The 22928-nt window shown below is 37.9% G+C and overlaps 1 protein-coding gene across 4 annotated transcripts in view; it reads right to left on the minus strand.

Moving 5' to 3' along the window:
• Positions 1 to 869: 869 nt before the first annotated feature.
• The window catches only part of SPTSSB (serine palmitoyltransferase small subunit B), a 29867-nt gene continuing 7808 nt past the window's right edge, over positions 870 to 22928 (minus strand). The window contains exons 2-3 of one of the 4 annotated variants that reach the window (XM_040248091.1): positions 19069 to 19162; positions 870 to 2452 (exon numbers count right to left, since the gene is read on the minus strand). In XM_040248091.1, coding sequence (XP_040104025.1) covers positions 2190 to 2420 — 231 coding nt within the window. In that variant the 5' untranslated portion in view covers positions 2421 to 2452; positions 19069 to 19162 and the 3' untranslated portion in view covers positions 870 to 2189. Of the gene's footprint in view, positions 2453 to 4462; positions 4604 to 11659; positions 12527 to 13851; positions 14055 to 19068; positions 19163 to 22928 lie in introns of those variants that run through there. The other 3 variants (XM_040248084.1, XR_005722410.1, XR_005722411.1) reach the window with 3 other exon arrangements.

Consider the following 22928-nt stretch of genomic DNA (forward strand, 5'->3'; position numbering starts at 1 on the left):
ATAGTTTTTTTTTCAAACTACGGTTGATTATATCTTTTGGACCCTGCATTTATTATTTTGATTGCTCAGAGGAAATGCTTACCTTTGAAGTGACATCCTGGGGCAGTGCTTCGCAATATCCTTTATTAAGCTTTACTGTGTCTATTCACATTTATTTTAATTCTTATTTTTAGAAGGAGGATTTTAAGAAGGTCAATGCATTTAAGAAGGTCAGTGATTGAATTCCAAGAGTACTTAGCAGGGGTCCATGTATATAAGGGGTTGAATCATTGTGAACTGGGAATGCATCCAAGTTTATGCTTAACTGAGAATCCTCTGTGAAATATTTAAAAGGGAAAGCTTTCTTTTAAAACAGGCCCATGGGCCTGGACAACATAAAAATGGCAAACACAGCGCTGCAGAAGCAGTAGAAGCAGAGCTGAGATCTGGGCTTGTTGTTCTTCTCATCTTGGCTAGATCCTCAGCCCCTCACCCCTTTTACTGATGACATTCTGCTTTCTAGCATGTCAGGGACCCTCAGCCAATTAACTTTCATTTGCTCACATTGTCCTCCCATGGGCTTCTACATGGCAAATATTTCAGGGCTCAGTATGGTCCTGACCTAGATTTGTTTCCTGGCTTTGCCACAAGTAGTTAAAGGACCTTAAACAAGAAATGTACTTTTTCTAAGTTCTAGGTTCCTTATCTGTAACTGGGAGACCTTAATACCTATTTGAACATATAAAACATGTCTGCCATGTATATGACTCTTGATAAATGTAGTCTTACCATCTTAAGATCAGTTGCCACCTTGGATTAATAAGAAATGATGTTTGCATAGAAGTATGGATGTAAGTATCTAGATATTGAGTGCAATATGAAAAAGCAAATCTGGAGGTGGATATTTTATTTATAAAATTAAACCTAATTTTATTTTGAAAAATCAACAAATACATGTTCAGATCTGTTTTATCTTCAAAACATGTTTTTGTTTTTTAACAAACATGCAAGGTAATTTGGCCTGCCAAACATCTTTCTCTCTAGCTCTCCTTGAAATTTTCTTTCATAACACAAAGAAAGGTGCAAATATTGTCCAAAAACTATTTATATTTTTACCCTCCATATTTACTAACATTAATATTTATTGAGAGGAAAGGAAAACTGCAAGGTTTGTTCTTTGGCATTCATATTTGACTCAACAGTATAATTAAAAACTTGTATTTGTTTCTAAGATAAACACTTTGAAGGAAATTTGATAAATCTTGTTTTTGCTCTGCAAAGAAGCCACTATATCAAAGCATTTAACTGAAGCTGTCGAGTTCCTGCTGGTAGAATATTACTTCCAGCCTATTTATTAGCTTTTCTTCCTGTAGCCCAATATATGATCCCTACCCCCCTCTCCACTGAGTGAAAGCACAGAAAGGATGCAATTTCTTGTCTCTTTTTCCCCCCAGCATCATGCAAGGCAAGGCAGCATCACAATCACAATATCTGAATTTATTTTGATTATATATTTTTTCTTATGCTTAAAATTATTTTGTATTATAATACTTACTGGGTTATTGAAAATCAACATTGTTGATTTTAAACTGTTACAAAGCCAGACTTTTAGAGACATTTGAAACAATTCATGAACCATGTCTGAAAGGAGTTAATTGCCTTCAACCAATGCCTTCAATTCTTTTGCACTTGAAGGAAAAGAATTTTAGGTATCAGCAGGTTACTAGAAAATAAGACTTTAAGGGTCTATATAATTTATTCAGATCTTTTTGTATATTGTAAACAAAGATAGGATACTTTGACTGTAGTTTATGAACAGATTTTTAAAAAATATATCCTTAACTATAGAATAGGTATCAAGGGAGCATTTTAAATATGATTCTGATAGATCTCTTATGAGCCTATTTTCCAGAAAAAGCTTATAGGCAATTTACCAATTAAAAACAAAATCTAAACTCATAGATTTAAGTTGAAAAAATATGGTACGTGAGGTCAGGTCATTGTGTTATCCATGGTCTGATGCACAACATGGTGTGTACAAAAGAACCTAAAGAGATATCTATCTCAAATTTCAGGCAGGATCTAAGACTGCATAGAGAGGGGAGAGCTTTTCAGGTTAGACAGTGAAAGAAGCCACAGTATTCACCTAAATCAATGCGTTGGAAGTAACATACACATATGCAATGCCAGTTTGCAGAATGCAGAAAAGATCAATTAGAAATTGTACTGTGATAGCCACACATTTTGGAGAAAAATTCCCAAGCCAGGCGAATGTGGATTGGGATAAAAACATAGGCGGTGTACACTACCATAGCAAAGATGGTTAGTATGATGGTATTGAACATAGATTGCTCCCAAGGCTCCAAGACAGCACAGCAGCTAATGATTTGATATTGATAGTAGAGCCAGGATAAATAGTCCTTCACACGCTTGAAATCCATGGCTGGTTCCTTCAAGCTGCAAAAAGTCTGTCCTGTTAAAAAAGGTAACAGATTAGAACAAAACATAAATAAGGCACTGAACACAGAATCGCCTTAGAATTTCATGATCTCAGCATGTTAAAAATTTTCAAAGGTTAGTGAACTGAATGATCATTGAGTGAATTACTAATAGGAATATTACATGGAACTAATATACAACATGTTACTCATAGGATTAATAATATTGTCATTACTACTAATAATTACTACTAGAATTAATAGCAATATTATTAACAGTAATATTTATCTAAAAATCATTAATGCTAGTAATAATTCTAGTGATAGTAGTATTTACAATTGAGGCGAACCACATTTTCTTTAGCCCTGTACATCGAGAGAAATAAACATGAATTTTCTATTTCCTACAACTATATTTTGGAAAAAGTTTAAAAAATTGTATGCAGGAAAGAGTTAATATAGCAAGCCTGAGGCTGCTATCTTTAGAAGGGCCCCTGGCTGGCATCTGGGAACTTGGTTTTTGGAATGTTCTCTTCATTCCCTAATGGATAAGGATGATTCACCATGCCTAGCCTGTGTAAACACTGTAATTTATGGTGAACACCTGCTTTATTCTGGGAGGCTGGAATTTTTGTAATTGCCAGGCAGAGAGTATCCATATAGCCAGCCCCAATAAAAATCTTGGTGCTGAGTCTCTAATGGGCTGCCCTGGGCAGAAACTTGACGTGTTATCATGGTACTTTTTGTTGGTAAAGAAAGAAGCACACTCTGGGTGTCCACTCATGGGAAGGAGTGAACATCTGAAGCCTATAAATGAATTTCTTCAGACTCTGCCCATGTCTCTCTTCCTTGCTGATCCTGTTGTTTATCATTTTTGCTACAATAAACCTTAGCTGTGAGTGTGAATATTTGCTGAGTCCTGTGAGTCTTTCTAGTGAGGCACTTGACATGTGGTTAGTCTTAGAGCCTAGAAACAAAGGGGAAGCCGAAAGTGTACCTTTGGGTGTTCATTTGGTTTGGGGGTAGAGAACTTATGAAAGCCCAAAAAATGTTTTGTTGGCCCTCAGATAGGATCACAGTTAAAACTTCCTAGAAGGAAGGCCATCAGATACTCATAGACATGGTGGGTGTCCTTGTAGATACCAGCTGACCTGTGCTTGTTCTGCTTACTCCTAAGAATATCATGGTGCCACATCATCTAAGCCCACCTTGGTGACTTTTACTATTAAAGTCACAGTTACATCTGTTGAAGATCATTCCTATGTTCTGACATGAACGTATCTCTCTTTTCTTTGATTCTCATTTGAGTAAAAGCAAAATATTTTTGCTGCATGAGACCGTGGACTGCTCAGGTTATGGGGAGATTCTCATGATCCTAAGGCCTAGCATAGAGACAGTCATCAGTGAATACTTGCTGAACAAATAAGTAAATGAATGAATAACATGTAACTAACTTAAAATAGAGAGGACTCATAGTCTGGACCTAAGTGGGATACAGTTGGCTATTGCTGACTTTCAGTAGCTTGGCTTTGATAATAAGTTACCCTTTCTGATAAGGATAATTTCCACAAAAACTTAAAATGGGAAAGCCTTTGTGTTACTAGGTCATGATTATTTGTAATAATGGTCAGAATAATCCAAATAAGTAGATAATACAAACTGAAGTTGTTTTTACTTTCCTATGAAAAGAAAAGTGAGCCTCTCATCTTTTCTAGAAGCTGGAGTTGGGAACTAAGTAATTGGATATAAAAGCATTGCCCTGGCATCTGGACTTCAGTGAGGAGTTACCTCCAGTGTTCTTCATTCCTAACTCTAGTTAGGAGAGAAAGGTCTTAGAGAAAATGAGTGACAGAAGGAGTGATAATTTTAGTGAATAATATTATCCAAGCAACCAAGACTTTCCATTGACAGACTCATAGAGAAAATTAGGAGATATGACTATTTGAGCTTTTAGGCTGTTTCATTAGACAACTGTATGTTTCAAACTAAATTTTATTTTTAAGAATCTCATTCATGGATACCCATACTTGCTCCCTCTTCATTACCTAGACAGTTTAGGGTGGTGCCAGGTAAGTGACCAGGAACGTGAGAGTCCATTCATAGGTATGAAGCTCCAGACTGTGCTGGGTGAAGGTGGGAGAATGATGGCTCAGGGAAGCCCAGATCTTCCCCTTAAGAAGCTTGATCCGGTTGTAAACACAAGTAGCAATCAAACAATATATATAAATATATAATTACCAACTACATTATGCCCTAAAGGACAGGAGCAATGTATAAAGGGGCTGTGGGAAAATTAATCCAGCCTGAGTATGTCTGTGAGGAAGAGATATTTGAGGTAAAATCCAAGAGATGATTGTGAGTCTAACAGATAAGTCAGGTGGGGAGAATGGCCAAGACAGAAGAATCAACTTGTGTTTGTTCAAAAGTTAGAGGATGAAGGAGTTTGATAGGTGATTGGGTGGGGCAGTGAATGGAGCACAGAGATCTGGGGAGGGAGACTGGAAGTATGAGAAAACTGAAGAGGAGGAAATGACCAAAGTGAGGCCACACACTCTAAGCTTGAACCTATGAGTCAGGGGGCTCCAGAGGTTTTTAATACGGGAATGCTATAGTGGGTTTGAGAGGATGAGGCGTTAACTTCATATAGACGTATTGCCTTCCCTGTATTCTAAAGCCAAGTTGAAATGCTTTTGAATTTTCAGTAAATCTATGCCTCTGCCCTCCCATAGGAATTAGTCATTCAGAATCAACCATGTACTGAAAATCTGTTTAAAATATTTTCAATTACTCTTTTTACTTTTATAAATGAGATAAATCACTCTTTTAGAAAATCATTGACTTTCTTCCCTATACATTTTAGCTTTTAAAAATGTACTAATTAATTGCCTAGCCATTGGTTTCTCTTAAAAAATTAAATTTCTTGCTTGAGTAGCCCCAGTGGACACTTTGATTGTACCCTTGTGAGGGATCCTGAGCCGAGGCACTAAGCTAACTTGTGCCCAAATTTCTAAGCCACAGAAACCCTGAGGTGATCAGTGTTCACTGTTTTTAGCTGTTAAAGTCAAACAATCAAGGAAACAACAGCTCTAAAGCATACCAACATGCATCACACCAAAGCTGGATACCTGGTAAAGCCTTGGTTACGTATTGCTAACAATTTAAAGGGTAAGATTGAATTTTTTTATTCTCACCCATTTCTACAGTGCCCTGGATCATTTCCTAGCCCTCTCAGTTGTCACCTCTGACATGCTTTTATGGTCCCATTTCATTCCAGTCTCACAAAGTAGGAGAGTCAATAAAAAGCATTGATGTCCCCCTTTCCTTTGGTTCTTTTCCCCCTTATTAATGAGATGCAGTTTTAAAGATTATCTGTTTACTGTTGGTCATGAAAAGGTGAGAAGAGAGTTGGTTATTATTGGTAAACCATCTGCTACAACCTATTGTTAGAATATACAGTAAATTTAGATTCTAGATTTGCTTAGATAATATGTTTTTCCTTCCTATTGAGTCTATTTTTAAATTTCCTATGGGACAACATGCAAGATTTAAGAAAACCACTTTATAGACAATTTAAGATGAGTAATGTGGGAAGGAGAATTCATTCATTCATTAAACAACTGCACTTTGAGTACTGCTATGTGGTTTTTTCTGAGTAGTAACAGCTTCAAAAGGAATCTATTCCAAAATGGCACTGCAGACAGAAGATGCTCTTCTTGGCAGCAGCAAACTGGACCACGTAGCAAACATGCAGTGATGAGGGCCAGGAATGAGCACTAAATGAGGGGAAAGGGCATGGAAAATGCTAAGAAGCAAGCTAGGAAAACAGGCTGAATTTGGGAAATAAGCTGACAAAAATGGCATGAAATTAATTATCCACACGTAACCTGGAAATGTTACTGCTGTTGTTTAGTTGCTGAGTTGTGTTCAACTCGTTTGTGACCCCATGATCTATAGCCTGCCAGGTTCCTCTGTCGATGGGATTTCCTAGGCAAGGATACTGGATTAGGTTGCCATTTCCTCCTCTAGGGGATCTTCTTCACCAGGAATTGAACTCGCATCTCCTGCATCGGCAGGATTCTTTATCACTGAGCCACCTAGAACTTAGGAAAGCCCAACCTGGAACTAGATAACAGCAAACATCTTAATGTCTTAATCTTCACTGTGAAGTGTGAAATTAACTTGCCCTTAAAGACCTGATGGCATATCCAAGTAACGCTAAAAAAAGACATAAAATGCTTACTCTATTTAAGCATATTATGCATCTCCTTGTTTTTAATTATGTGTTTTCTAAAAGATGATTTCCTGTATATGGAAAAGAGGGAGCAAGTAGTCTGTTTTTTCTCTTCCTCCTCCTTCTTTTAATTTTTCCTCTAAACTTGATGATTTTTTAAAACCCTCTTAAATATTTAAGGAGATTGTGCATTCAAAGGTGACACTGCCTAAGCACATGGTGGTATGTGTTCAGTAGTACAGTGGCCTAGATGAGTCTGTCTCTACAGCTGAGATGGGTCTGGCTCTAGCAGCTGAAGCTGTGCGTAATGCCTTCAGGTGAGTGAGGAGGACTGGGAGGCCCTGCAGGACACAAAGTCAGTGAAGTGCTTGGTAAAAAATGGGGGTGGGACAAAGGCCAGCACTGTTGCTGGAGGGATGGATTGTGAGGCCAGAGGAAAAGCTTTCTCTGGGCCATTGTTTGATTTTTAATGTTTCTTTCTTCTAATGGAAGTATAATTGTAAATGTTGTGTTAGTTTCAGGTGTACAGCAGTGATTCAATTTCTATGTGTATTTCTATGTGTAAGTGTGTGTAAATATATGTATATATACATAGATGCATATAGATGTATGTATATGTGACTAAGCCTAAGCACCGGCTCAAGTTCTGATTCCTCTACTTGCTGGGCATGTAACCTTGGTACAGTTACTTAATTATTCTGGACCTCAAGTTCCTCATCTGTATATGGAAATAACAATCCCTTCTGTTTAAGGTTGCTGTGAGGATTAGCAAAAATGCAAGCAAAGCATCAAGTAAAGGGATTTGTTTATGGAAGAAGTACATAGATAGGAAGATGGAATCTAACCAGAGAAAGACTTTCCTCTCTCTCTACCTTCTTTTTTATTTACTACCATCCTGGTAATTGCACTAGGAACTGGAGATTCCACAGTGACTGAGACAATCATGGCCACTGTTCCCAAGAATGATAATTATAATTTAGCTGGATATAGTCCACATATATGCATTTTAGACAATATTTACCATGTGTTAAGTAGCTAAAGTGGAATCCTAGAATGTTAGTGGCTGGATGGACTGTAGAATTCCCTAGACCCAGTCATTAATTTTAAAGAAAAGGGTCAAGCCTATGAGGCTAAACATTAAATGGATACTAAACTGCTTGACGTCAAATTGGTTTGTCAAACCGAATTAAAGTGACTAGATTATTCCAGGTGGTGAATACCCTGTGTTTTGTGAACTGATGTTGGATGAAAGAAGTAGACATTCCAGTGGAGGGTTTCTGTGATCTTCAAAGATTCAAAGTTGAGCAAGGACATTGGTATCAAATGTGTAGGTATCTGGAAGAACTTCAGCCCCACCTTCTCTCAATTTCCCCAGATTCTACTCTTCTCTTACTCAAGATTCCTGAAACCCCAGATTCTCTTCCAGTCAAATAAAGGTCTGAATGCCCACTTATTGCAGAATACTGGGAACTGGCAAAAGCCAAGGTTCCTATTAGCAGTGTACAACTTAGCATGGATAAAAGAGCCAAAGTGGAGTTTTGCCAAGTTGAGGGGAGAAAAAGCTGGGAGAAAGATTATTAGAGAATGATTAAGAGAGTCTTGGGAACCAGAGGAAGAGAGAGAGATTCCTGCAGGGAACCCAGGGAATGAATGGGGATACAGTGACAGTAGAAAACAGGAGGACTTGGAATTCCACTGAGAAGTTATGTCATAACTGATTGGAGAGTTAGTGGCTATTTTTAATTTCCAAATGATTTTTTTTATTTCTGAATATGATCACTGAGTGATTTTTCTCTCACTAGATTGTATACAGTGAGGAAAGGTTAAGTTTTAATCTCATCTCTCACAACGAGAGGGAAAAGTCCTGGGATGTGGGATCCACATTAGCCAGGGACAAAACTTTCTTCTGGCCTGGGCAGAGAAGAAGGTTAGAATAAATAGAGCAATAAAAAAAAACCCATATGCTCTCATAAACCCATGTAATACATGAGTCACGAAATGAGAACACTGTTAAAGGAACCTTCAGGGTGGGGACAAAAGTAGAGGCTGGGCTTGCTCAGGAGGCTTTTTGGTTTTGGCCCTCTCCATGGGAATGGAAGTGGTAAAAAGTTAGGCAACCACAATGAAAGATGAGTACTTGATGATTTGTCAGGGTGGTGTTTACCTTGGGAATACTGCAAAAGACTTGATCCTGCAGCCCTCCTCTGCATAAAGAAAGGACTCCAAATGATTGGATTTTCTAAGAAAGGGATTTTCCTTTCTAAACATTGGCCAAAAATGAATCTTCCCTCCTTAGGTGGGTGTGGGACCTAACACATTTTGGTTTAAATCTCCTTCTAAAATGTCAGAATCTGAGGCTAAAGAGAAAAGTCAGAAGGATCTACAATTGATCGTGGGCTAGCTCCTTCCCAACTTATTTTGGAATTCTACATCAATCACTCAGCTTTTTCTGTGCTTCATATTTGGAACCTGAAAACCTGAGAAGTGGGAAAAGTATCCTGCCTGCTGCCGCAGAGGGAGATGCTGTATCTAAAAAGAGATTGTGTCTGTACTTGGAAGTAGCTTTCTTTAGAAAGAGCTCAATATGACTGACTCAAGTTGAAGCTTTCCTTTAATTAACTAATTCTTTTAGAGAAGGAGCAGAGTGATTTCCTTCCAAAGACTACAGTGTGAAAAGTGGTGATAAAAGCGAGTAAATTTACAGAGGAGGAGACTGATAAGCTCAGTCAGCTGATCAAGACCACTATCAACAGTGATAACTCAGGCTGACAGTATGTATCCATGATATCATGGCGTGAAAATGGCACTATTCTACTGTCTTCCTCTCCCAAACTCACAGCCTCAGTCTAATCATGAGAAAAGCACCAGGCAAATTTTCAACAGAAGAGCCTCTAACAAAAAACCTGCCCTTAAAATTCTTAGCACTTAAAATTCTCAAGGTCATCAGAAACAGGCAAAAACAGAAAAATTGTCACAGCCCAAAGCAGCCTAAGGAAACATGACAACTAAATGTAGTATTTTAGCCTAGATGGAATCCTGAAGAAAGAAAAAGGATTTTAGTTAAAAACAAAGTAAATTTGAATAATGTATTGGCTTTAATAATAGCACGTCAACCCTGGCTCATTAATTGTAACACATGTCATACTAATGTAAGATGTTGATAGCAGAAGCTGAGTGCAGGGCATATGGTAATTCACTGTATTATTGTCTCAATTTTTCTGTAGGTCTAAAAATGTTCTAAATATTCTAATGTTCTAACAACAGCAAAAAAAAAAAGAAAGTCCTAAAACATCCAGTTATCCTTACTCCAAACTCCAGTGAATTTTGCTTATGTTGTCTTTCCCTTCTGGAAATATCTTCCTCATAACTCTGAATGTAGCTAAATAATAGCCTTCCACAAAAGACTGACTTTCAAACATTTTCAAACACAATATAGAAGAAAAGTACACTTTACACTGTGATCCGTGGTACACAGACATACACATACCTTTATCTGAAATAAACATCTCTCAAAATAATACTCTTCAGTGCATGCTGACATTTTATTTCCTATTCTGTTCTACTCCATTCATTGTTGTTCTGCTGTCTTCTGTGTTATTGTCTTCATTCATTACAAAATACCAATTGTGAACTACCACATCAATTTTTAGGGGGCTGTGCTGCACAGCTTGTGGGATCTCAGTTACCCGACCAGGGATCCAACCTGGGACATGGCAGTGAACGCCCAGAATCCTAACCACTGGGTCACTGGAGAACTCCCTACCACATCAGTTTCTTAACCCACCAATTGCAACCTGCAGTTGGAAAAACTCTCCTTTAAGGTTTAACTCAAGATGTCTCTGCATTGTCCAGTTTGGCAAACACTAGCCACATGTGGCAATTTAAAATTTTAGTGCTCAGTAGCTGCATGTGGCTCATGGCTACCATATTGGACAGCACAGATACAGAATATTTCCATCACTGCAAAAGATTTTTTTGGGCAGTGCTGTGGACTCCTTCCATCTCTATTTGGACTAATGTAATAGCCCATCTACCACTTGTCTTCTTTTCACCTTACACTCTTCCATGCTGTTGCTGGAATTAACTTTCTAAAATAACAGATTTATTTTTCTGGTTGAAACCCTTCAATAGCTCTCCATTTTCTATGAAATGAAACATTCTTCTAAGACCTCCACCTCTCTGAACTTTCCTGCTAAATGCCATTCACTCTTAAGCTTCTATGTTCACCTGCTTACTTTTCTAGAAATATTTTTTTCTTTTAGAGAAAATCTTATTTGTTTTCAAGATGTAGCTCCTATATTCTCTCTTCTACGAAACATTCTCAGCAGACTACCTTTCCCAAGAAATGTATATTGCTTTCTTCTATGGGTTACCATTGTAGCAATTATGCTGTATTATAATTAGCTACATATTCAATACAACGTTTCCCCATTAGACTATGAGGTCTTTAAATACTGAGGATATGCCATAGTCATCTCTCTATCCCCAGTGTCTGGAATGTGGGATACTTATACTCCAGCTCATGAGCTGGTTGGCTGACCGACTGACTTACTAAATTGTAAGGTTGTGGAACACAGGGACCACACTTGTACTTATTTAATATTTCCAGAGCACAATCTGGGCACATAAAAGGAACTTATGAATTCTCATTATCTGCTTTCAGGCAATGAATTTTAGACATATTGTTTTCTAAGTACTGTCAAATTCAGTGTAATCTGTTTTTTTGTAAGATGGAAGGGAGTTGGTACTAATTTTTTTTATTATGACAAATGCTTTTTAGTTTTCTAGTACTGTTCAAAGTTCATGGACTCTGTGAGGGAGATAAAAACACTTCTAAAGTTGTCTTAAATCCCATTAAAATGACTTTTTACAAGGGAGTATTCTAGGTGAGTAACAATTTAAGATTGGTAGGTAGAAAAGTGGTTCTAATGGGAATAATTCCAGGATGAAAACATCTGAAGACCTGAAGTGTATTACAGCTTTTTTCCCTATTCATCTCTTTTTCTCTTTATTTCTCTTAATTCATTCATTATTTCGTGTCTTTGAGAAAGTTCCAAAGTCTTTCTGTGTCATAGCCTCTCATGTGAAATGGAGATAATTGGTAATTTTCTCTCTGTCTCAGTAATGTAGTAAGGAATATAGGCATAGTTTGTGAGTTCTTCAGGAATATTTGTAAGAGTCATAGTAATAGATGTTTGTTGTTGTACCTTGTGGATTGGTAAAACTTTAAACTATTTGCAAGATTTTATTAAATTATAATTTAGAGTCAAAGATTCTTCATAGAATAGTCTATAATGCTCATCTCAACAATGGAGTGCTTCGGGAAAAAACCTCATTCCTATTTATGTTTGGTAGATGAATTGCCTGGTACATTAAGAAATTGTAATAAAACAACACATGTATATAGTCATTGCCACAAACTATTACTTGAAAGGTATTATAATCTGCACATAATTTTTTAGATGTGTTTGGGCAGGGCCACCACATACCAATGTGCGGACTGTGTGTTGCATAAGCTTGTGTCACTGTTCATATCTCAGGGACCTAACCACAAACTGCTTCTTTATATGAACACAATTTGATTGACAGAGGTACAAATTTGTATTATTAAAGGAAAAAGCTGACATTGTGTCTGTGTAAGAATCAGACATAACAATAGTTTATTGACTTCCTCTAAGTTTGGTTCTAAGTTTTCTGTGGGTGACTCCAGTTTTTTCTATATCCTACAGAAGGTTCTATTTTTGCTTAACATTTTCTGGAGAATTTCCTTTTCATCTTAAAATACTCTCCAGTCACCCTTTGGCAAGTCAGATACCAAGGTGAATATTGGCTATCAGACCAGAAGTGATGGATTTGAAGTCCAGGTCTTCAGAGGGAGCTTTAAAAAACAAAAACAAAAAAACTTAAACGTTTGTGAAAAGCAAATCAAATAACTATAGGGCAATTAAGGAACTTTCTTTATACTTTCATGAATTAGATGGACAATTTATAGATTCCTCAAAGAGGAAGAAATAAACAATTGTTACTTGAAGCATGTTTCTGCTTTTAGGCAGCTAAGTTACTCAGTTTTATAGTCTTATACTTAGAAGTGAGTTACTGAAATAGTATACTAAGGGGAAAAAGTCTCGACAACAATTTAGCCCAGTTGTAGGTATGGTGTTAGTTTGAGTAATACACAAGAGTAGCGTATTTTTGTGGAACCAAACTTTTGGCTTCCAATTTCCATTAAGACCAACAAAAGCAAAACAATAGAAAACACGTATTTCTAGTCCAAGTATCAACTGAGGCCACTGGGCAACACACTGTGTGTTGAAATACTAATTTCAAAGCAGTCCTTGCTGTTTTGCATTTTATCACAGACTCTAGAGGAATTTATCAATGAAGGACTTCTCTCTGGGAAAGGAAATTTGCAATTTCACTTTAAAAGAAAATTTCATAATCATTTAGGAAATGCAAAATTCAGATTAGATAAATTTCAATGTCATGTGGCTATTAAAAAGATGATACACATAATAAAACCAAGAAAAAAAACGGTATGTATATTAATGCTGAATAGATGTTATGAATAGGAAGAGAAACTTGTAATAGGGGATGATATAGTTATTCCTGGTATCCTGTCATCGACTCATATAGAAACAGGGCAAGGGGTATTCCCTGATGGTCCAGTGGTTAGGATGCTGTGATTTCACCATGTCTGGATTGTTATTGGTCAGGAAACTAAGATTCTGCAAGCCATGTGAGGACAAAAAAAAAAAAAAAAGCCTCTTTAAAAAAAAAACAGCAAAAAAAAGAAACAGGGCAAGTATCTTTCTTTATTTCTGCTAACTTGGGAATGGAGAGTAGGACTTCTGGACCAACTTTTTAACTCTAATGTCACTTCTTAGGATGAACCTCTTTACTTTATTGTTTTATTTAAAAAAAAAAGAAAAACCCTGTTACCCTAAGGAAAGAAGGAAAAAATACAGCTTCTGGGTTGTATTTTTCCTTCTGCAGATATTGTTTCCAAAGCTTACCAATTTGTTTTTTGTTTTTAGAAGTAAAACGTGAATATAGCTACAACACTAACAGTTGACTTAAAGACATGAACAGTCATTTTTAAATGTCATTAAATGTACGCACATGTTAAAGCACATTATTCACAATAGCCAAAAAGCAATCCAAATGTCTATTGGCAGATGAATGGATAAACAAAATGTATTAATAGCACATACCTGCAATGGAATATTATTTATCTTTAGAACGTAAAGAAATGGTGACACATGCTGAAACCAGGATGAACCTTGAGGATATTATGCCAAGTGAAATAAACTAGTCATAAAAAGACAAATGCTGTATGATTTCACTTATCTGAGATATCTGGAGTGGTCAAACTCAAGCAAACAAAGGAGGATAGTGATTACCAGGGGCTGGAGAAAGAGAGAAATTGGGACTTGTTTATTGGGTATGAAATTTCAGTTTTGCAAGATACATTAAAAATACTCAAAAGAATATCTTTTAAAAGTCATTGAGAGTCTCAATTTGTAGTGGGGCACTACTAGTCTAGCAAAATTGCTTGGATGGACCATCTGTAATTGAATAAATGAATAACCCTAAAATATCTTCAAATAATCATTTTAAGGTCCCAACTGGGGCTTTCCTCTTCTTGGCTTTCAGGATATAAGAGGAAAATTGGAAACTGCTGAAATGCAAAGAATCTTCTGAGAGGAGGGTTGATCTATTTAGGTTGATTCTTGGCATCTGTGAAATTTTCATAGTTTAATTTCCTATCTTACTTGTGGGAATTATAAATTCTGTGATATGCTTACCTGTTTTTACAAGACTGTGAAATAAGGGGCTCATAAGACCCCCAAACCCAGAATATTTAAAAGTAAGCGGAAAAGTGGCTAAATCATTTGACTGAAGCTATTACTTTTCTACTGTTATTATAGACCCCCTTACTGGCAACTATGTGCCGTGTGCATCATAACAATTCTGACTTTCTCTTTTCATCCCCAGGTCTTCACCATCAAACTTATACTTTGGTAAAGGAAATACCCACTTACTGTTCATTTCTAAGGACTCAGTTTCCTTAGGAGCTAGAAGCATGGAGCACAAAAAATCAAGCCTTTGTCTCATCCCTGCCTATTGCCATTATATTCGATGTGTCTTCAGAAATAGAAGACTTTTTTCCCAAGGAAGATCTGAAGGCAAGGAAGGTGAGTTACTACAATATTGATTTGTCAAAAGCATACTTGCTAAGCATTTGTTCCCAGTGTTCTGTCAAAGGAAATCTGGTTGCATAAGCAGTTGGTCAACCAAGACTCTTCCAATTGTATTTTCTATTACTAAGTTTCTGTTTGTTTTTTTTTTTTTTTTTTTTGTCCTTTGGGGGCAATTTTTTGGATGACATTGAATAGATTTACTCATAAAACTTTCAATTGCTTTTATTTTTCTGTCCTTCCTCCTCCTCCTCTTTCTTTTCCTCATTCTTCTGGCTTATTCTTTACATCTTATTGCATTGTCTGGAAAGCTTTTGGTAATGAGTTCAATAAGCCTTTGACTGTGTGGATCACAATAAGCTATGGAAAATTCTGAAAGAGGTGGGAATACCAGACCACCTGACCTGCCTCTTGAGAAACCTATATGCAGGTCAGGAAGCAACAGTTAGAACTGAACATGGAACAACAGACTGGTTCCAAATAGGAAAAGGAGTATGTCAAGGCTGTATATTGTCACCCTGCTTATTTAACTTCTATGCAGAGTACATCATGAGAAACGCTGGGCTGGAAGAAACACAAGCTGGAATCAAGATTGCTGGAAGAAATATCAATAGCCTCAGATATGCAGATGACACCACCCTTATGGCAGAAAGTGAAGAGGAACTAAAAAGCCTCTTAATGAAAGTGAAAGAGGAGAGTGAAAAGTTGGCTTAGAGCTCAACATTCAGAAAACAAAAATCATGGCATTTGGTCCCATCACTTCATGGGAAATAGATGGGGAAACAGTAGAAACAGTGTCAGACTTCATTTTTTGGGGGCTCCAAAATCACTGCAGATGGTGACTGCAGCCATGAAATTAAAAGACGCTTACTCCTTGGAAGGAAAGTTATGACCAACCCAGGTAGCATATTCAAAAGCAGAGACATTACTTTGCCAACAAAGGTCCATCTAGTCAAGGCTATGGTTTTTCCTGTGGTCATGTATGGATGTGAGAGTTGGACTGTGAAGAAAGCTGAGCGTCGAAGAATTGATGCTTTTGAACTGTGGTGTTGGAGAAGACTCTTGAGAGTCCCTTGGACTGCAAGGAGATCCAACCAGTCCATTCTAAAGGAGATCAGTCCTGGGTGTTCTTTGGAAGGACTGATGCTAAAGCTGAAACTCCAGTACTTTGGCCACCTCATGCGAGGAGCTGATTCATTGGAAAAGACTCTGATGTTGGGAGGGATTGGGGGCAGGAGGAGAAGGGGATGACCGAGGATGAGATGGCTGGATGGCATCACCGACTCGATGGACAAGAGTTTGGGTAAACTCTCTCCAGGAGTTGGTGATGGACAGGGAGGCCTGGCATGCTGTGATTCATGAGGTCGCAAAGAGTAGGACACGACTGAGCAACTGAATTGAACTGAACTGAACTGAACATTGAACTTGCATAGGTGTGATTTTTTTGTGAGAACAGTAAGATAGTCTTACTGGGTTTTTTTTTTTTTTTTTCAGTGCCCTTTTACTGCCCTCACCTGACTTGCTTTTGTATCTCAGTTATCACTGCTTTTAAGAAAACGAACGGAGAGCTAGGCTGACTCCAAGGCTCATGGAGATAGATACAGCATTGTCGAGGTGTTCTCTCTGCTAACCTCCAGCTCAGGGGAGATTTCCCTACTGGGTTAGTTAGCAGTGTAGGTCAGTTTCTAGGGTGGGACAGGGAGAGTTGAGAATGGAGGGGCAGGAGTAATAGAGTTACCTCAAGACATCACTGCTTTTAGGCAATTAAATTAATTAGATTTTGTAATTTGATACTTAGAAGTGAGTTACTTAAGTGAGATACTAAAAGAAAAAAGCATCAGTGACAATTTAGCCTAGTGGATTCCTCATTCTTCTGGGCAGAATGGCATAGACATATTATGCTGGCTTCATTCTCCTTTAGCTGCTCCCAGGTGCATGGGTATCTGCATGTTTCTAGTGAAAAGCAGCAAAGGGCTGAACTCTAAGATTATTCTTCTAAATAACAATTGTTCGTTTCCAAAGAACATTGTTGATTCTCAAGGAGAAGGCTAATGGCAACTGAGCATATTAAGAAAAATATTTCAACCAATAGATTTGTAACCAATTTAACTATAGGCTCAAACTGGATGAGATGAAACGTTCTTTGCCCTCTTTGAAAAAATATGGGCTTGTTTGTCAAGAATACCAGAGGAAATCTGCCAAGACAGAAAAATATTTGGGTTAAGATATTGTAGTAGGTTGAATGGTGACCCTGCAAAAGATACATCCACATCCAGAAACCTATAAATGTAACTTTATTTGGGGAAAGTGTCTTTGTGGAAGTAATTAAGTTACAGATCTCTGAAAAAGCTCATCTTAGATTACCCAGGTCAGTCTTAAATCCAATGACAAGTGTCCTCAGAAGAAAGGCATGGAAGCGAGGGCTAGCGAAGACAGGCAGAGACTGGAATTATGTAGCCATAAGCCAATAAGCCATCAGAAGCTGAAAGAAGAAAAGTAGAATGTCCCCTAGGGTCTTTAGAGGGATTGCAGCCCTGCTGATATATTGATTTCAGACTTCTAGCCTCCAGAACTATCAGAGGATAATTTTCTTGCTTTCAGTCACCGACACTGTGGTCCAGTGTTAACAGCAGCCCTAGGAAATGAATTCAGATCTCTTCCTTGAAGGTACTAGAATCGCATCATGTGGAATTCTCTTTAGGGAACAGAAACAGCATTTATTAAGCAGCACTGTGGCAGGCACTGGCTAAATGTTTAACTTAAATGATTCCTATTTTATGATGAAGAAACTGAGGCCCAAAGTCTCACAGTAACCACGTGAGAAGCTGGGTGAGAATCCTGCCAAGAGGCAGGGTGGAGTGTTTATGAGCCCTGTCTCTGGATCCTGTCTGGGTTTGGCCCTGGCTAGGTTGCTTAATCCTTCAGACTCAATTTCCTCTACTGGAAAAAAAGGACTGATAATAGAACTTCATTCATACAATTTCTGGGAATATTAAAAGGTGTAAAGTATTTAGAATAAAACAGAAAGAAGGCCTAAGTGAATATTAACTGTTACGATTATTATATGCTACACTAATATATTATTGCTGAGGCTATGAATACCAGGCAAAGAATGAATGAGAATGAGATCATTTCAAGGCAAAATGTGTGAACTTTGGAGAAGGAAATGGCAACCTATTTCAGTATTCTTGCCTGGGAAATCCCATGGACAGAGGAGCCTGGTGATCTACAGACCATGGGGTCATAAGAGTCAAATACGACTTAGAAACTAAACCACTACAAAACAGATTTAATAAAAGTGGGTATGTGGCCAGTGGTAGTCAAGGTTTTTTCACTCCATTTCCTTTCTTAAAAAATAAGTTGAAAGAAAATGAATGTCCCATATGAACACTGACCAGCCTTACTTTCATTAACATTTTGTATGAAAATGTCTTTATCAAATTTCTCTCTTAATTTGGTTAACTGAGAACTTATTGAAACATTTATTCCTTTCTTGTATCAGAAGTCTTCCAGGATAAGACATTGCTCCATTTAAATAAAAAATGAAGGATGCAGAAACAGAGCAGCTTTAACCAGCAGACCCATAAATAAGACAGTAGTTGGTGCTATGTAATCCTTACCTTGGCACTTGTACTAGAATTGGCCAGAGGTTCTTAACCAGGAAGCCAATAACTTGCTGTGTGCGAGGGGGGAGGATGTGGAATCTATGAACCTCTTGAAATGTTTTCAAGTTTTGCAGAAACATTTTTTGATATCCATTTCAAAGTGCTAGTCTCTCGGTCATGTCTGAGTCTCTGTGACCCTATGGACAGTAGCCCGCCAGGCTCCTCAGTCCATGGAATTCTCCAGGCAAGAATGTTAGAGTTGGTAGCCACTCTGTTCTCTAGGGGATCTTCCTGACCTAGGGAATCATACCTGTGTATCCTGCATTGCAGGCAGATTCTTTACCATCTGAGACATCAGAGAAGCCCACTTCAAAGGAGCCTGTAATATCTGTAAGTTAAGAACCACTTGTTTCAAAGCCTCATTATTAAAGCTAATTGCACATTTCAGTCCTATATATCATCTAAGTGCCTTTGTAAAATCAAATATATCGTAAATGTTTCACGGTTGCTTAAGTGAGAACCAGAAACTTCATCTTGTTAAAGATGACATCTTGTAAGGAAAACGGGCAGATTTCTAAAAACAATACTCCATGATATAACCAGAAGAATCTACCTACCTAGGAGAGTCCAGGTCTGGGTTCTTGTCCTTGCTTCCCCTGGGGAATGATTCTGTGTATATTACTTCTCCTCTCTGGGTTGCAGTTTCTTCATCTGTGAAATTAAGATTTGTATTAAACAAACTCAAAGATGACTTCAAACTTTAAAATAATTCTATTCTATATAAAAGGTCTTTAAACCTTAGAGAGATGATCTCCCATAGAATTCTAGAATGTATTATATTAATAAAAACAAGGTATCAGAAACCAGCCTTATTTTAAAATTTATTTTAGAGGTTACAGTTTGAGGACATGCCATTGACTAGTGACTTCCAAATGTACTCTGAGGACTATAAGGTATCACATTACTATCTATGGCGGGGTTGAAGGGAGGCCCCAGGTGGGACAAAGAGAGAGAATCTAAGAGGCCCCACCTCACTTATATAGGAGTAGACTGCTTTTAATCTGCTTTAAACACTAGGTTTCTGGGTTTTCTATATTTTCTATAAACAAAAACACTAGACTTTGTTTATAGAAAATAAAAATATTTCATAATTTTAATTAGTCTCTGTTGATATCTATATGAGGGGGAAAGGAAAAAGATTAGGTTAATCATTGTATTTAAACATTCATTTTTGAAAAAGCACCAGAAGCAGAGACAGAAGCGCTAAGGCTTGTTCCTATTTTGTCATTTATTAGCTGTATCATGTCAGGCAAGTCAGATAGTCTTTCTGAAGCTCTGTCCTCGTGTACAGAGTGGTGGTGCTAGTGGTAAAGAATCTGCCTGCCAATGCAGGAGACAGAAGGGATAGAAGAGTTCAACCCCTGGCTGGGAAATCCCCTGGAGGAGGACCTGGCAACACGCTCCAGTATTCTTGACTGGAAAATTCCATGGACAGAGGAGCCTGACGGGTTACAGTCCATGGGGCTAGGGAGAGTCAGACATGACTGAGCGTAAGCACAATAGAATGATGATAATATTTTTTTCACAGGTGAGTTATAAGAATTAAATGAAATATTTGTGAAATTGTTTTGTAATTGGTAAAGCATTTATAAAGATGGTCAGTAGGACTTTAGTGATGAGCTCTAAGGCTCTGCATCTTGTCCTGACCATGGTAGCATTTTTGTCCATCTGAATTATGTCAGGGAAAGTATCACTTCAGTTCCATCACTCAGTCATGTCCGACTCTTTGTGACCCCATGGACTACAGCATGCCAGGCCTCCCTGTCCATCACCAACTCCCGGAGTTTACTCAAACTCATGTCCATTGTGTCGGTGATACATCCAACCACCTCACCCTCTGTCATCCCCTTCTCCTCCCACCTTCAATCTTTCCCAGCATCAGGGTCTTTTCCACTGAGTCAGTTCTTCACATCAGGTGGCCAAAGGATTGGAGTTTCAGCTTCAGCATCAGTCCTTCCAATGAATATTCAGGACTGATCTCCTTTAGGATGGACTGGTTGGATCTCCTTGCAGTCCAAGAGATTCTCAAAAGTCCTCCAACACCACAGTTCAAAAGCATCAATTCTTTGGCACTCAGCTTTCTTTATAGTCCAGCTCTCACCTCCATACATGACTACTGGAAAAACTATAGCCTTAGATCGTTGCTGGCAAAGTAATGTCTCTGCTTTTTAATATGTTGTCTGGGTTGGTCATAACTTTCCTTCCAAGGAGTAAGCATCTTTTAATTTCATGGCTACAGTCACCATCTGCAGTGATTTTGGAGCCCAAAAAAATGAAGTCTGACACTGTTTCCACTGTTTCCCCATCTATTTGCCATGAAGTGATGGGACTGGATGCCATGATCTTAGTTTTCTGAATGTTGAGCTTAAGCCAACTTCTTCGCTCTCCTCTTTCACTTTCATCAAGAGGCTCTTTAGTTCTTTGCTTTCTGCCATAAGGGTGGTGTCATCTACATATCTGAGGTTATTGATATTTTTCCATGTAGTCTTGATTCCAGCTTGTGCTTCATCCAGCCCAGAGAAAGTATAGGTGGTCAAATTTGCAGATGAACCAGAGTTATGGGATGGAGTTATAAAAGACTTAGTTGATTACAGAGTCCCAAGAATGACCAAGGGTAAAACTTTGAGAAAAATACAAAGTCTTGTTCTTCAGTTCAAAAAGTTAATTGTCCAAGGATAAGATAGGGGAAAATGTGGCCCACAGTCAATTCAAATAATAAAGACTAAGGAATTTTATTTGACTTCAAGTTCATTATGAACCAATAGTGTCGTGAAATGGTTTACAAAGAAGTGATCCAATTGAATTAGTCTGTTTGGTTTATTATAACAAAATACCATAGACTAGGTGACTTATAAATAACAGAAATTCATTTCTCATGGTTCTGGAGACTAGGAAGTCTAAGATCAAGGCACCAGTGTGGTTGTGTTCTGGCCAAGTCCTCTTTCTATTCCTAGTTGCTACCTTCTGGCTGGTCAAAAGGACAAGGGATCACTCCAGAGCCCGAAGAACACTAATGTCATCATGAAGATCCCATTCTCACAACTAAAGCACCTCTCAAAGGACCCACCTCCTAATACCATCTCCTATGAGAGTCAGGATTTGACATATGAATTTTGAGGGGAAAACATTCAGACCATAGCGCCAATATTTATATTTATAGAATTGTTGTGCCACACATAAGAAAAGGGGGCCACAGCTCTTGGCTTTGGTTAGCATCCTTCTTCCATCTGATGAAAACAGTCACTCCAGGAAGCTGACCATGTCCTCAGGAAGCCAGATGGAGAAAATCTGGAAGGCTTCCAACAGGAAAGGTTGCAAGAAGATTTGAGGGGAAGGAATGTATCATGGAAGTCTTAAAAGATCTAACAGACTTTAAATGGTGTTATAAGCTATAATGGAGGGAAAGGTTTGGAATTGTTTTATTGTTTTCAGAGGTTAATCTCAGAAAAACTGGGGAATACCCTGGTGGTCCAGTGGTTAGGACTCAGCCCTTTCACTGTGGCGGCCTGGGTTCAATCCGTGGTCGGGGAACTAAGATACCATAAGCTGTGTGACACGGCCAAAGACAAAAACAAAAACTCAAGAAAAACTTTAAACAGTAAGAGTAATCTAAAGGGGAAAGGGCTAGCTGACAGAAGTAGTGAGAATTCCATTAGGGAACTGTTCACAGAATCTGGATAATACCATCTGCGGGTTGCTAACAATCAGGAGGAAGGGTTGAAGAAGAGATCACTAAGCTTTCATCAAATCTAAGGTGCTATTTCCATAACAGAATTCAATATCCCATTGGAGAATGATTTGCTTCATTAATTTTTTTTCCATAATAAGAGAATATGGATTTTGAAATTGGCAAACTGGAGTTTGCTGTCATGTGATGTTCAGGATATTGATTAACCTCTATAAACATCAGTTAAGTGTTGGTAACACAGAGATGATTAGTTATTTCTGTGTTGTTGTGAAGATTACACAACGTTGGTAAATGATACTTAATGGAGCCTGGTTTTAATAATGGCTCAAAGATGGTAACTTTTATCAGAATATTATTTGTTCCTCTTATTTTCTACATGCATTTTATTGTTTCTCCAAAGAGAGTCCTTTTAGGTGACTCTCTTGAACTCATAAAGCACAAATGATGTAACTGGGTAAAATGGTGACTCTCATGAATCTGGGAGAAAGAATTCACCCTGTAGGTCACAGGGAGGGGTACCATATCATCTATTTTACATTTGCATCAGGGTTTCCTAAATGGAGGAAACCTGTAGAACCACTTTTTTGTCCTGAATTATAACATGATTTTCCTGCCCATCAAGATCAGAACTAGGCCAACCTGATTGATTTTTCCTTTGTTTAAAGTTTTAGGCAATAAGATATCCTATTAAAAATTTAATGACCAAGCTCTCCCTTGTGGAGTAAAATA

Source organism: Oryx dammah, unplaced genomic scaffold, assembly GCF_014754425.2.
Source record: "Oryx dammah isolate SB20612 unplaced genomic scaffold, SCBI_Odam_1.1 HiC_scaffold_2, whole genome shotgun sequence".
Classification (NCBI taxonomy): domain Eukaryota; kingdom Metazoa; phylum Chordata; class Mammalia; order Artiodactyla; family Bovidae; genus Oryx; species Oryx dammah.